Source organism: Parambassis ranga, chromosome 20 (genome assembly GCF_900634625.1).
Source record: "Parambassis ranga chromosome 20, fParRan2.1, whole genome shotgun sequence".
NCBI lineage: Eukaryota > Metazoa > Chordata > Actinopteri > Ambassidae > Parambassis > Parambassis ranga.
In genome coordinates this window covers 14,347,349-14,363,773 of record NC_041040.1, presented here as the reverse complement: position 1 = coordinate 14,363,773, position 16,425 = coordinate 14,347,349, and the positions used below count along the sequence as shown (strand labels likewise).

At 40.0% G+C, this 16,425-nt stretch overlaps 1 protein-coding gene across 1 annotated transcript; it reads left to right on the top strand.

Moving 5' to 3' along the window:
- The first annotated feature begins 1,237 nt into the window (after positions 1–1,237).
- Positions 1,238–16,368, top strand: vps41 (VPS41 subunit of HOPS complex). Its single transcript, XM_028433316.1, has 28 exons — positions 1,238–1,429; positions 1,728–1,766; positions 5,505–5,612; positions 7,082–7,159; positions 8,472–8,546; positions 9,454–9,516; positions 9,595–9,660; positions 11,113–11,232; positions 11,316–11,462; positions 11,545–11,611; positions 12,229–12,326; positions 12,406–12,535; positions 12,669–12,784; positions 12,883–13,001; positions 13,320–13,401; positions 13,475–13,567; positions 13,836–13,963; positions 14,101–14,245; positions 14,334–14,375; positions 14,480–14,530; positions 14,604–14,741; positions 14,823–14,877; positions 14,954–15,094; positions 15,174–15,310; positions 15,568–15,667; positions 15,762–15,806; positions 15,887–15,966; positions 16,053–16,368. The coding sequence occupies exons 1-28, from the start codon at positions 1,409–1,411 to the stop codon at positions 16,131–16,133; spliced, it is 2,565 nt and encodes an 854-aa protein (XP_028289117.1). The 5' UTR covers positions 1,238–1,408; the 3' UTR covers positions 16,134–16,368.
- Positions 16,369–16,425: the final 57 nt, after the last annotated feature.

Here is a 16,425-nt window from a genome sequence, read left to right as displayed (position 1 = left end):
CACACCGCTGCTCCTCAAAGTCAGTTTCCCCTCACACCGTCTCTGGAGACCTGCACCACATACACACTCATGAAAGGTGTGAAAATCTGATTTCCCAAAAAGGATTGGTAATTCTCTGTGAGGGTGGAAGCCGCAATCAATAAATCATTGCTAAGCAGATTGTAAAGAAAAAAAAAATTATTCCCCCTTGGTATCAGTGCATTAGGATTCTCCTGAGGATGGATGAGGCAAGAAGGGGGTGTGAGACAATCTCAATAAAGAAGAGGCAAATCATACCTTTGGCATTCATCTGGACTCTGGCAAGCAGCTGTCAGCAGAGTGACAGAGGACCGAGGGAGTCGACCAATATCTGAAGGGTCCATTTAGACATCACATTCAGGGATGTCTGTAAATATACGGAACCAATGATCTGATCACTACTAGATACATTATAAATCCTTAAAGACTATTTTTTTTTTACTATTCAGTGCATAAAGTGGTTACATTTACCCAAAACCTGCAGCATATAGTCCTAAAGTAACATCTGCATTGTATACTATACAACACTACATTTGGGTTTTAAGTCTACAACAAAGTATAACACAAATAGCTGCAACATACTTGATCTAAAAACATCACTACAGGTGTGTGAATAGCACACCGTACTTTATGATAGTATTTTTTTAAATACTGTTGTTCTATATAAAATCTTTATGCACTAATTGAAGAAAAGGAACGTTTTTTGGCTCTAGAATGTAATAGAGAAGAAATATAATCTGTACCTGACTTGAGTGAATTAGCCTAGCTACCTTGAACTGAATAATCCCAGAAGCGATCAGTCCTTTTGTCTGATTGAAGAAAGTTTGAAGGGCTTTAGTCTAGCTATGATTTATTGTATTAATTGGCATTTGTTCAAACGTCTGTGTCATAAAACGTCTGCGAAGATATAATTTGTGGGTATATCTACCTGCACACGAAGCAGTTTAAGCTTTGTAGAAGAAATTGGCGTTTCCTTCAAAAACTTTCCCATTACACATGAAAAGACTGCTGCTAGAAAGGTTCAAACCGGGCAGAATCTCGCTCTAACCGTCGTCAGGTTTTGGGGAAATAAAAATACAACAATTGGGAAAACACTTTCAGCTTCCACCTGCCTTTGTTTGTGCTAATTTGCCTCTTTTTCTCTCCATTAGAACATTAGTAGTTTTGTCTCTGTATGACTTCAATACCCACAATGCTTCGCTGTACATTCAGTCATGTGACTTAACTCGTGACAGGGAGGTTTCGACAACAAACATGATTTCGCTGTAATGTGAAAGTGGAGATTTTTTCGTCTTTTGTTGACATGTAGAGGAGATTTGTCCTTTTATTTCTAAACACGTGTTGAGCTCACATACTATTCTCTTTGGATATAACGGTACATAGCATCACAATGGCGGAAGTGGAGGAGCAGGTAAGCTCAGCATGCTAAAGCTAGCATACTAATGTTGATGTTTTTAGACGTAGCTGCATCAAAATGAATAGCAAATGTGTCGGTAAATACTGTTATCGATGACATTGTTATCTAAGGTTTATGTGGCTTGGGAGGCCAGGAAATTCTGCCTGTTATGGTTGCATTCAATGCCGTACCATTTCCTCTCTAAAGAAACATAGCTTTAATTCAAATGACGGACCTCTGTAAACATTACTGTTCTATTAGTTAATGATAGTGACATGATTGTTAAATGCAAATCAACTGTGTCTTTATTCAGGGAAGAAAGGCAAGTGAGGAATACACAGATGACTCTGAGGTAAGAACCAGCAATAAAATTATCATTTTCTGATGCCATTTATTTTCCTTTCTAAAAAGATACGGATCTATAAAATGTCATGATGTTGCACCAGTATGTCAATGTAGAAATGCATCAACAGCAACATATCATCGGTGTCAGGGGTGTGCATAGTTCTGTCAAGTCTGGGTGATTTTTGAACTCAAATGAAGCCCTCTGCCTACTGAAAGGACTGTAATACATAGGCAGCCTTTATCATCCCAGCATGATCCCTGAAGGATCTTTGTCAGTTTTTGAGAGGTGTCAAACACTCATGAATTACAGATAGTTTTCCACATCCTTCAATATTATGACTGAACTTTGGCATGTTACAGTACACCTGTGCTTCTGAGAATCACACATGGGTTAAATAAAATATAACATTATACATCAGCCTGGCAGGGAGGGGAATTTGTCTTTATAGGAAACACAGAACAGAATGAAATATACGGGATAGCGCTGCAGCGGACACACCTGGCTGCACCTCTTAAAAGAAAACGACTGGCAGTGGAAAAGCAAAGCTGAAAACATCCTACAGTGTTCCTACATCTTGTTTTCCCTCTATGCAATATGTGTGTAGATCTGTAGGACATAAACACTCAAAGGAAAACTGTGGTCTCCTAGAATACTACTGTATACTGCAACAGTTTGACAGCTGCCTTGCTGCATTGGCGCAGTGAGGGCCTGTACTATCTACTCACAGAAAAAATGAGATGGATAACAATTTAGCTCTCATCACTGATTGGTAATGACATAATAAGGAAATGCATGCGCATTTTTCTTGAAACATACCAATGGGCATGTTTTGCATATCTTAATATCTTAACATTGATGTCATTTTTACAAGTGCCTGGCAGTGGCCTGTCTAAATATTTGGCTTGGTTACATGATCAGTAGTGGTTCCATTGCTTCACTTGGGTGTCAGGCTGTCGTTGTCCATTTAGAACAGCTTTTGTGTCTTAGGGGCCTCCATTTTTGTAGATATTTTTATGGGCCAGGGCAGGAACTTCAAATAATCTGCAGCACGCACACATTGTAAACTCAGACAGGTCATTACTTTTGAACTCTTTTCTTGCTTTTGATTTAATGTTTGAATAAATACTGATGGCTTTGTTGCTGGTTACTAAGATTGCAATTACCTTTTACTGCACACTAGACAAACATGTGCCTTGTTAGCGTAACTAGAAGGCGAACAGAATTAATTAAGAAACCTTTATTAGTCCCACAATGGGGAAATTGCCTAAGGCAGCCCAGCAAAGAGCGCCATACACCAGTGAGTACACTGGAGGCTATGCGGGTAAAGGACACACAACAGTTGTGGGATTGAACCACCAACCTTCCGGTTATTGGACAACCCTGCTATACCACTGAGCCACTGCATACTGAATGTATTTTTATTTAACAAGATAATCAAATCAACACATCTGTCTATGTGTAAGTGTACTGACAGACTGACCCATATCAAGGACCAACACACACAGAATAAATTTGAATGTAACTGCTCATCTCTCCACGCCAACGGTCTACTAGAGATTTAAGTAATTATCTTGTGTTGACCACAAGATGTCTAAAATATTCACATATTTGCATACCTAACCACCATATTTAACATTACAAAAGTGTCACTTGTAAAACATTGGTCTAACTTTTAGTTTAGTGAGGTTAGGGCAACAAAATCGGTAAAAATCGCATTCACTCCTCCCAATGGAATCTGTACACATAAGATTCACCACTGGTTTGTAGTGAAGACACCAGCACAGGAAATGCACCATCTTGTTCGCAACTGCTGCAAAAAAAATCAGCTTAAACCTTTAAAATAGCTTAAGTGATCTTTGTCATAGCATCTACAAGTTTCTGTGGGTATATTATAGCATAGGTGCCTTTTATTAAACCACTTGTCATTTGATGTTTTTACAGTAGTGGCAAGATAAAGACAACTATCACTAAATCAGTTGTGTTGAGGTCTGAAGCATGAACCAGATAATTTTTATATGCGCTTTCTATAGAAGCATTTGCTTTGTTTGTCCCATTAATTTACCACATGTGCACATGTGTAACAGGATGATTCATTATTTTTTTTTAATATTGAAGGACATATGACCTCCTTTCCCATCCTGAATGTCTGTAATGGTCCTTAGTGTTCTTTTAAAGCAGATTGTTGTCCTTGATGTAGTCACATGGACGGGCTCGGCTGCCTGTTCTATTTGAACTGCCAATAGGCAAAGAAAATGGCACAAACGGTTACAACATAAGGGCCAGCTGAGTAGTTGACTTTGAAAACAAAGAGCAACTTACAAGAGATGGCAAAAGTTTTAAAATGGATACTTTCTCTCCGGGGATGAAGTTTGCCTTTGTTGTTTGATACGCCTTTGAAACCCGTGACAAATGCCCTCGCATCAGAAATCTCACAACCAGAATACACAGGAAATAGCCTAGATATGGCGTTGTTGAGTGGGAAAGGATTGTTTTTGAAAATAACATTTTTTCCACGCTATTGTCCCCCACCTCCAACCCAGTAGCACATAATAGCAGACAATGTTTTGAGTTGATGCACCCTCTGGGCAGCCACAGTCTATGCAGCATTGGTTAGAAACTGAATTATGAGTAATATTCAGGCTGTGACTGGCCGCAAATGTTGACTCTTGCTGGAAAGGGTAACACAGTACAATACTGTTTTAAGTTTGCTTTATAAAAAAAGGAGATTCATGTATTTCACTGGGGATGAAAAGACTCATAAAAAACAAGAAAATTGTTTTATCCTGTATTTCATGGAAGGTAATTTGTCTTTGTGCATTTACCGCTTCACATGTGCATGTATACACACCAGACTCCCAAAATGGATTAGTTACATATTAGTTATTGGTGACTGGATATTGTGGTAGGGATGCTGTGGAATACTTTGCAAGAACCCCATGTTATTTCTTTTGTATATTTTTTTCATTCAACATTTTTTTAGAATGATACTAAATGATATTTTATGGTCATGATGAGAGGATTTTATTCCTTTCTTCATCAAGCACAATAGCTATATAATTACTTTTGGGTTTTGATCTCTTGAACAAGAATGCAAGACGGGTCATGTTGGACTTTATTTTGTATTTTTATTACATTCGATAGATTTTATTTTAAAAATGGGCTGATTAATCTACAATAAAAGCAAATGTTCCTGACCTAATTCGTCACTTTATTTTATTCAATTGAAATCAAGAATGTATATGAAAATAATTTACACACAAACAGCTAGTGTGTGTTTATCCTTTTCAGCATGTAATTATGTGGTTAAATGAACAGTGTTGTTGTTGACGAGCTGTTGCAATTTAATTTTGATTATATGAAGTTTCTGGCTTTTACACAATTCTAACACTAAATGGAGTCATCTGACAATATACTGTTAAATCCATAGATGAACACTTGTTTGGTGTAGAAAGAATAATTGATTATAAGCCTGTGCATGCACAACCAAACAGGCAGTCAAATGTAAAAACATTGTTTTCAGCTTCTTATGGTCAACAAAGTTGGGTTGCTTCATGAAGTTGTGTGACCTTTCATGTTCCTTACACTTGTCTTTATAAAAGAAGTGAAGGTAGACATTTTGCATACTTCACTGCATGGACTTTCTAAAAGCATTGGGAAATATGGCGTTTGTGAGGGGACACTGTTGTAATGAATACCTTTAAGGAAATGTTACATCAAGAGCCAGTCTTCTCCTCTCTCATCCAGGAGGAGGACAGTGAGGAGGAGCCCAAGTTGAAGTATGAGAGGCTCTCCAATGGCGTGACAGAAATCCTCCAGAATGATGCAGCCAGCTGTATGACCGTCCACGACAAGGTAGAGGCTTTAATCCACCATCCACAAGGGCATGTCAGCTTTGAGTCCACCCCTCTGAAGAAGAGATTTCACATTGTTTATGTACACATTTGAGAGATGTCAACTTCAGACTTGGTTTTCATGCCTTCTGTTCCATCTGTCGAGGCAGGCCATTCTTTTCTCACCTATCCCTACTTTTCCTCTCAGGGAGGTACATCACAAGACACCAGGCACCATTGTCTTCTCCTCTTTTTATTCCCACTCACATATTTTTCACTCCTCACCTCTGTTTGTCAAATGTTGATATTTTTAAGAGGACCACTCTTGTTGAGATGTTTAATCGTCGTGGCACTGGCGGCACACTTGCATACCCAAGCAGAGCAGAAGTCATACCCGGTTATGTCTCTTAACCTGATGTTTTATTAGCCACTACTGATTTTCATTTATTTATTTCATATTATTTATTTATTTGTTCTTTGAGGATTTAATCTCTTGTTTTTTTTTGGAAAAGCAACAGTGAAAGGAGACTTTACTGAAATCCTAAATTTAATCTGACTGTCTTTCTACCTGGAATTTCTCTTCTTGTGCATCACGCAGCTACCTGTGTGGTCACACTAGCTCCCCTCACAACTGCTGCAACACACTCCCACAACCTTAAAGCCACCGATGGCACATATTGCCTTATGTTGCCTCATATTTTAAGTGTCTGAATTGGAATTTCATTTGAACAATTCCATCCTGATAAATCCCTTTAAAAGTCGCTCCGCCTCACAAGGTTGAACCCTTTATTTATTTATTTTTGGTTATTTTATTTGGGGAGATTGCAGGGGCTCTGTCTGACATGCTCAGCTGTGCCTGTAAATATAAGCATTTCATTATAGACTGCACTGAAGCATGGTGGGCTCGCCGCACATCCACATGCTGGTCTAGAAGGGAGGGGGATTAGGAGGAGGGCACGGAGCAGGGGGCTGGGGTGGAAGAACACATACTTAATCTAATGCCAAAAGCCCCCAGTTCCTATAATTTTTTTGTCCCGGCGGACTCGCATACACACACTTGCACACACTCACACACACACATACATATGCACACATGCACTTCTGCTGAAGCACAACACACAGAAACCAGTTGCTGCTCAAGAGAAATAATGGCTCTGCGCTGGGCAGGGAGGTGATTGGGTCACACAGGGAGCATGGGAAGAAGTCAGATGTACAGTGCAGTGCATTTATTATGCTTAAGCATTTTAATTTGAGAAAAAAAATGCCATTTCACACTGTCTGCTTTAATAAATAGGGCTTTTCCACCCCCTGCAATTTCACAGTTTTGCCTCCAAGCCCACCCAATCCCCACTCTGCCCATGTCGCTGCAGCTCCAGGAAGTATTTTTTTATCCTCTCCCACAGCCTTCGTAAACACAGATTCTTCCCTGAATATCTTGAATTAAAAGTGTCTTCTGCTTTAATTTATGTCACATCATATGTCTCTCTTCAGTTTCTTGCACTAGGTACTCATTTTGGAAAGGTCTTCCTGTTGGACATCCAAGGAAATGTAACTCAGAAGTTTGAAATTGTGAGTACATTAATATTATTTGGTCCATATTAAAATATATCACCTTGTATTTTCATGGTTAATCCCTTACTTTTAATGATCCTTGACACCTACCGGTACAAAGCATGTGATAAAATTTTAATATCATCAAATAACAGGAGGGGCTTTTTAGAATCAATGCTAATCAATGGTCTCACTTCCACTGCTTTCTTCATCTATGATTATTAGTAATGAAACAAACAAGTAGTGGCCACACAGACTATACAATGGTTAGTGGTAGTTTCTGCGTAGCTGTCTCCAGAGTGAAGGATTATGGGAATTTATCCTATGAAGAGGCTAAAAGAGATGTGCCTACATGCAGTCCTCCAACAAGCAATCAGTGCATCGTTACTGGATCACAACACTGTGTGTAGGTTGGATGCTGAGTGACCATAGCAGAGTGGTGAATGGCTTTACATTATACAAAATTGGATTTCACACTCCAGCCTTTACCAAACTGCGTTCCCAAATGATCCATGTTTTTGACCACCAAGAGGCAGCAGACAGCTACAGCAGGTAAACATGTAGAAGATCATCTGTTAAAATAAAAACAAGGTGCTTGTGTCACTCGCACAGAACTCCATACATAGACATGTTTTAAACTCCTGGGACAAAAGAGGAGATATTTTGAGATTTCACATTGTACCTTTAGGCATTTTTTGGGAGTTGTATACTCCCACTGTTTGCGTTTTCATACAGAAATGCGCTATAATTTAATTTGCAAGTCAAAAAGTGCGGTAATCAGGGCTGATTTGGTCAACACAAAGGCACAGGTTCACATTTCTGCACCTGTAGCAGCTGACTGTAGCGTTCCTGCTGAGCATGTTGATTCAAGTGCCACTCACCTAAAGGGAACTTAGCCCAGTTATCATTTGAAGTGACAAAGTTGTTTCGTTAACAAGAAGGGACACCGCTGAGTTCTGGCTGTTGGCAGAATGAACTGATCAAACCTAACAGAGAAATTATTGATAAACAAAACTTACTCTCCTCTTTTAGTTTACACAGAGGCACTGTCTACACTTTAGGGATGTTTTTTTAAAGTAACATTTGCTCTAATTTATGCCATTTGGCTGATCCTTTTATCTTAAGAGCCCTAAATTTAAAAGCATCTACAGTGACGGGACCCCTCACATTAATGCACTCTCTATGCATTGACACATATAGGACCATGCATCTATTATATACTCTTTTCCTGGCATTTCACTTAGTTGGGGTAAAATGTCAGCCAGCCACAAAGATATTCGCCCACCTCTTAAAAAAAAAACAGAAATAAGATGATATTGTGTCTCCACAGACTTCAGTGAAGATCAACCAGATCAGTCTGGATGAAAGTGGAGAGCATGTGGGCATCTGCTCTGAGGATGGGAAGGTGAGATCTCTCTCCTCTCTCTGTCTCTCTCTCTGTCTGTCTCTCTCTCTCTCCCTGCTGGACTGATTTCATCTTTTCTAATCCAGCCCTGATTCATATAAAACTCATCTTATCAGCTTTATGCTAATGTTTTGCAACTTTTTAGGAGGCACTTCTTCTACAGTCAGAGCATTAACCTGGAGTTTTATCTTCATCACATCTACACGTAAATCCAGACTTTTTTCCATGATGTAGGAATTTATAAAAAGCTTGTAAGATTTTTGAAGAGTGTTGCGCTCAGATCCGTTGAGCTGTCAGTCAACCATCAGCAGTCTATGGATACCCTCTCCATGTTCTCTCCACCTTGCTGCTTATCTTGTCTCTTCTCATCATTACCACCATCCTTCATGGATTTTGCAGTCAAGATATGCTCTCTGATACCAACCCCCCTACTTCCAGCACTCCGGTGGCAAAAACAAGATCTTGTCACACAAAAAGTGGAGCAGACAATTAAAATCAATGCTACAGCAATTGTTTGCCATCACCAGTGCTGCTGCCTGTTAATCCTTAGAAATCTAACTTAATCCTGAATCACTGATGTGGTTTGAGAAATGCGATAGCATCACATTTTTGCTTTTTTGGGCCCTTTGGATAAAGGAAAAGTAGGTGTCATGTAGTCCTAATGGTACATTAGAGTCTAACTGTAGCTGGCTGTGGTCAGGTCCAAGATTAGGACTTCTGTTCTAAACCCTGCAGGGTTCAAAGAATCAACTTGTCCACTAATTGGTGACCCAGCGGAGAAGTAGGGAGCCAATCAAAGTCTTCTCTGACCACACTTTCCCCCCGCTGGCCTCACATAGTTGCAGAGGCAGCAATTAAAGGAGAAATTTGAGTTATTCACCTTCTGTCCGCCCCGTCTCTGTTTCAGGTTCAAGTGTTTGGCCTCTATACAAGAGAGGGCTTCCACGAGAATTTTGACTGTCCCATCAAAGTAAGCGATCCCGCCTGTGAACTTAAAGACCTGCAAAGTAAAATTCTCTCTCCTTAAAGCTGAACCCTTTTTTTGCAGGTTGTTGCATTACATCCTCAGTTCACCAGATCAAACTACAAACAGTTTGTCACCGGGGGCAACAAGGTAAGTTTGAACCGTGTTTTCTACTCGTGCAGTCATTATTGTTCAGCCATTTGTGGACATTTTCTTACCACAATAATTCGTCCTGATTGTGTCCGGGTGAAAACCGAATCCCTGCAAACCTTCTCACTTTGGCTTGGCTGAAGGCGATGTGCAGGCCTTTGTCTGGTGTGAAAGCCTCTTACTTTTTTGCCTCTTTGCTGGAGTGCTCTCCGGAAAGCTGCCCATTTTCACAAAGTGCTGTTCGCTCAACAGTGTTTGAAAGGCAATGCTTCACAAGCACAGCAAATAGATGTCATTATCAGGAGGGTACATAGTCTTAGGATTTCCGGGCGCATACAGTAATCTCTTTCCTTTAAGTTGCCTCTGATAGGTGTGTCAGTGCAGTAGGTGAGAAGTATGTCAGACAGTAGATTTGTCATTTTGTTTTTTAGAGGTAAAACCAGCTGCCTATTACTAGCACAGTACTATAAGCTGCAGTGATGTGGCGTCAGTGCACAGCCATCTATAAATAACGTATACTGACATTTATACAACAGGGGTGAGGGGAAACTTTTTTCCATGAAACTCTATTGTTAGTGTTACTTTGCCATTTTCCCTCAATTGGTGCTGATTCCTCTCAGTTCCAAGTCGTGAAGGCCTCCACAAGGTGCCTGTGATGAAAATCGATAAGCCTCAACGGGAGCCACATCCTGTCAAAGGAAATTCAATTTTGTCTCCCCAGTTCTTTTGTCATATCATCTCTTTGTGGAGCAAACTGTTTATTAACATAGCCCAACTGCTGAATTAAAGAGCCTATACAACCTTGTCTTGGCCTCCGTGGTAATATTATGCGCTTTTTTGTATCGTTTTATATTGAAGGGCAGCGACAGTAGCAGGGAATGTAAATAAAGGCTTCGACCTCTACAACATGTAACACTGTTCGATTGATGAGGATGCTCTGAGGCAAAATATCTCTGTGAGACAGGACAGTAAATACACAGAATGATAATGAACTGGTGTTTTAATATCTATATTTTACTCCATCCATAGTGTCCACAGTAAACGGTGTGCATCCAAAAGAGGCATTAAGCATTACGATGAGTGAGACGGATATATGTATGAAATCATGCCTGTAATGCAGCACGTTTTTAACTCTTTCTTTATGGGTTTCACACCAAATTATGTCAGCCATGTGGATCTTTTCAAACGACTTCTTCCAACAAGCTTTTCTCGCTCAGATGGAGTCAAATGAACAATCCATCTTCATTTTCTTTGTGCCTAAATGCTCTCGAGTGGAATTAAGTCTGCATATAAGGAAGGAAATTCAGGTTTTACTTCATTGTTTGAAGTTAAATTTCTCTGCATGCTTTGTCCACAGCACCTATGCAATGTGCTGTTCATCTACTGCCCTCTCTAGGTAGAGCTGCACTACTGCATGCCCCTGACTCAAAAGTTCTTTTTTCTTTCTCCCAGCTGCTTCTGTATGAGCGAAACTGGCTGAATCGCTGGAAGATGTCAGTTCTACATGAAGGTGAGGGGACAATCATGAACATCCAGTGGAGAGCAAACCTGATCGCATGGGCCAACAATGTGGTGAGTGCTCTGTGAGTCACATAAGTGAATATATACATGTACAGTGTGAAAAAAAATGTTGTCCTTCCCCTGGTTTTCTATAGGGAGTAAAAATCTATGATATCAGCACTAAACAGCGGATCACCAATGTACTGAAGGATAACATCAGTCTAAGGGCAGACATGTACCCTTACAGTCTGTGCTGGAAAGACAACACCACGCTCATAGTTGGCTGGGGTACTTCTATCAAGGTTTGCTTTGTATTTATTTGACTAGTTTTTACAGGCACGGGCTTTGGCTGCTTATGGGTCTAACCATCTTATTTTTCTTCAGATTTGTGTTGTGAAAGAGCGAAATCCCACTGAGATGAGAGATCTGCCCAGCCGCTATGTAGAAATAGGTATAAATATGCCAACCAATTGGTGTAGCTTCATTTTAACCTTAATTGTACAGTGCATACAAGGTGACTGATAAGTTTGTGGCCCAATGTAGAAGGAGTGACTGTGCAGAATATTTAGTAAATTTTGTGATATTTCTGATTAAAGACAACCCTTCTAAGAAACTGTACATTGCCTTTCATGCCACTATTTTAGGTCTTATCACCCATTCTACCCATGAATGAGTATTTGTGTTTACTTCCAACCAGAGAGACACTGGAAACACCATAGAGCCTCCAAATTAGTAAGCACTGCATTGAAATGATGACCTCTATTTCCTGACTACTCTGACTATGTTGATCTCTGATTATAGGGATGGTGGCTGCCATCCAACACCCACCCTCTTTTGTTGCTATTTTGGAAATTATGACATTATCCCTGTTTCTTATCCCTGTCCAAAACACCCATTTCTGCAAAGATGGGATCTGTATTCTCATCCACTGCTGAGTGCTTATATTATATATTCTACCTTAGGCCACAAAAATCAGTCACCCCCTGTATTAATGAATTAGGTATAATACAGGTGTCGTTGGATGAACGAGGAAGTGAAATATTGTAAAAGTGCTTCTGTCTCTTTCAGTGTCTGCGTTCGAGACGGAGTTTTTCATCAGTGGTCTGGCACCGCTGGCAGATCAGTTGGTCACCCTCTTCTTTGTGAAGGAGAACTCTGATCAAATGGTGATCACACAGTGATACGTCTGAACATACTGCTTATAGATAAAAGGATGTATAAGTTACTCCTTAAATGTGTGTGTAGGAAGAGGAGTTTCGTGCACGGCCTCGTTTGGACATCATCCAGCCTCTGCCTGAGAGCTGTGAGGAGATCTCTTCAGACGCACTGACGGTTCGCAACTTCCAACACAACAAGTGCAGAGACTACCGCCTCGGTGAGACTATAAAAACCGCCCTCAGAGAAATGTCACACAGCCTTTTACTGCCTTGTGATTTCATTATGCATCGACTACAAATGTCAGCTGTAATGTGCAGTACACAGAGACATAAATGTATTTTCATTAACAGAGCATTCAGAGGGAGAGTCGCTCTTCTACATCATCAGTCCCAAAGACATCGTTGTGGCCAAGGAGCGAGACCAGGATGACCATATTGATTGGCTGCTAGAAAAGAAGAAATATGAGGTTTGCGTTGGTAAAACTTTATGATGTTGCTAAAGGTTACAGTCCAGCAATGATAGAGTTTAATTTTGTGTCCCGTTACTGTGGATTAAATGTGACAGGAGGCACTGATGGCCGCAGAGATCAGCTTCAAAAACATTAAGAAGCACGACGTCCAGAAAATTGGAATGGCTTACATCAATCACTTAGTGGAGAAGGGAGACTATGACAGTGCTGCAAGGTAGGTTCACATGTTCTGCTGTTGTACAGTGTGCAGGAGGAACTATGTGTTGGCCTTTTTGTAGAAGTCCAGAAATGTGATGTAAATTTAAGTCATTTATTCAAAATCAGTATACAGAATTGTAGAGAGAATGTCATCCTTATTCTAACTACAATTAACACAGCTATGTGATGAGGTGTTCTGTCGTAGAGTTATACTTATTCTTATGACATAGTGGTGGGAGTTGTGGTGCGAATGTTTGACTTGTCAAATAAGGAACAAAAAGCAGAGCTTTTGTGTTTGTCATTTTATGGATTTAAGCTTTTTTTTTCATTGCAGGAAGTGTCAAAAAGTTCTTGGAAAAAACATGGATCTGTGGGAGAATGAGGTGTATAGGTTCAAGACCATCGGACAGTTGAAGGTATGCTGGAAATAATGTGTGTTTCATGCACATTCCTGTCAGTACCTGTGACACATTTGCTCCCTGATTTCAGGCCATTAGCCAGTATTTGCCAAGAGGAGATCTGCGTCTCAGACCGGCAATCTATGAAATGATCCTGCATGAATTCCTAAAAACTGACTATGAGGTAAATTATTTTGAATCCTTTAGAACTGTCTGATCAGCTGATGAACATAAATTGACCCCTCTTTCTTTCTGTCTTTCTTTCTTTCTTTCTTTCTTTCTTTCTTTCTTTCTTTCTTTCTTTCTTTCTTTCTTTCTTTCTTTCTTTCTTTCTTTCTTTCTTTCTTTCTTTCTTTCTTTCTTTCTTTCTTTCTTTCTTTCTTTCTTTCTTTCTTTCTTTCTTTCTTTCTTTCTTTCTTTCTTTCTTTCTTTCTTTCTTTCTTTCCACAAAGGGTTTTGCCACACTGATCCGAGAATGGCCAGGAGAGCTTTATAATAACATGGCCATTGTTCAGGCTGTCACTGATCACCTGAAGAAGGATCCCACCAACAGCACACTGCTCACCACACTGGCTGAGCTGTAAGTGAACACTCATATCACTTTAATTTAAACACATTTTATGTGATTAAGGATGACCTTTTCTGTAAGTCTTAGGATCCAGATCCACACCAGTGCACATTTAAAGTGTAGCTTGCCGGTCTTTGTTGCTGCTTCAGGTACACATATGACCAGCGGTACGACAGAGCTTTAGAAATCTACCTGAGACTGAGACACAAAGATGTTTACCAGCTGATCCACAAACACAACCTTTTCGCTTCCATAGAGGACAAGATCGTCCTCCTCATGGACTTTGACAAAGAGGTAAAAAAGCGATTACTGATTGAATACATTATCAGTACATTTACTATAAGATGCATAAGTAACATACTGTATGAATTTATGTTGTCAGAAAGCTGTTGACATGCTTCTCGACAATGAGGACAAGATATCGGTAAGTCATCTCACGTCGTTCCCTTCTGATTACAAACTGACAACAAGCTCAAACTGATTACAAGCTCACTGATTTTTTTATTTTTTTTTGTCCACACCTTACAGATAGACCGGGTGGTGGAAGAACTCGCTGGCAGGCCTGAGCTTCTGCATGTGGTGAGTTCAGTGTAGTTCATAGAATCAAACTTATCACGCAGCAAGGTTTTGACCAACCTTTCCCCACCAACAGTACCTTCATAAACTGTTTAAACGGGACCACCACAAAGGCCAGAAGTACCATGAGCGACAGATCGGCCTGTATGCTGAATATGACCGACCAAATCTCCTACCTTTCCTCAGAGACAGCACACACTGCCCTCTTGAAAAGGTGCTGCATCCTATTTATACTCCCAGGTCTCCAGAACTTACAGAAAGACATGAATGATTTTATGTCACTTCTCTCTCTCAGGCTCTGGAGATTTGTCAGCAGCGGAACTTTGTAGAGGAGACCGTCTTCCTGCTCAGTAAGTTGTGATCAAAGGTTCATATCTAAACCTCATAGCTCAAACGAAGTAAACTTATCCAGAATGCTGCTTCCAGGCAGGATGGGGAACTGCAGAAGAGCACTGCAGATGATCATGGAGGAGCTGGAAGACGTGGACAAAGCCATCGAGTTTGCCAAAGAGCAGGACGACGCAGAACTGTGGGAGGATCTCATCTCATACTCGATCGACAAACCACGTATGCCTAGTATAACCCAGTATAACGACCCTCTGTAACTATGATCTAACTTCTTTCTTTGTCCTTTCGATTTGTTCAGCATTTATCACTGGTCTCCTCAATAATATTGGTACACACATTGATCCCATTCTGCTCATCCATCGCATAAAGGAAGGCATGGAGATCCCAAACCTCAGAGATTCACTTGTTAAAATCCTTCAGGACTACAACCTACAGGTTAGACCTGCTTCTTATCCATTCCCTTCCTTTAAAGCTACTCAAGAAGACACAATGACAGAAAAAGCAGCAATATATTTTTCATTAAAAAAGTACAAGTTAAAAGCTTCAGTAAAGATGCAGATTTAGTGAGTGAAACGTAGTGTTAATTTTCTGTGTCAAAAGTAGTACAGTGTGACCCTGTCCATTGGTCTGCTTGATCGGGCTAAGTTAAAGTACAATTTATTGAACTTTAATTGTTTTATTTTGCTGTTAAGATTCTTTTGAGGGAAGGATGCAAAAAGATCCTGGTTGCAGATTCCCTCTCACTGCTCCAGAAGATGCATAGGACACAGATGAGAGGAGTCAGGGTCGACGGTGGGTACAGTTTTTTGTTTAACATTAAAACATTCAGTGTGAATTACATTAGATTCAACTAATAAATGTGTTGTTTTTTTTCTTTTATTTTCAGAGGAGAACATTTGTGAGTCGTGTCATGCTACAATATTACCCTCAGGTGAGACATCTGTGCAAGTGAAGACAACTATTTTTCAAGTTGGAATTACAATTACATAAGATGCTTAATGTGTGTTACAGACATGGCCAAACCTTTCAACGTAGCGGTGTTTCACTGCAGACACATGTTTCACAAGGAGTGTTTACCATCTCCAGGAACAGTGAGTTAAATCCCTTATTTTCTCTAAGAATGTCACTTGCGTGTTCGTGTGAATACGTCATATTTTTTGTATCTTTCCTGTCTCAGATTCCTGGGGTGCTGTTTTGTAACATCTGTAGTGCGAAGAGGCGAGGGCCCGGCAGTGGAATCCTTGAAATGAAAAAGTAACAGAGATTTTATTTATGCACTCACGATGTTATTATTGATGCTTTTTGTCTTGCCATTGATCAATAAATATCACTTTCTCTCAGTCACTGAAGTGTACACTAGCAAATATGCTAAACAGTTATATTAGGCTGTCTCTGTATATTTACATCAAACAACTGTAAAGTGCTGCGCTGGTTCTGCTTGCCACTAATGTGATTTTGTGATGAAATAACAAATAAAAATGCATAAAACTGTGGTTTGTGTCTGATTCTTATGCACATATTCTCTTTGATTAAGTAACTCGATTCTGATG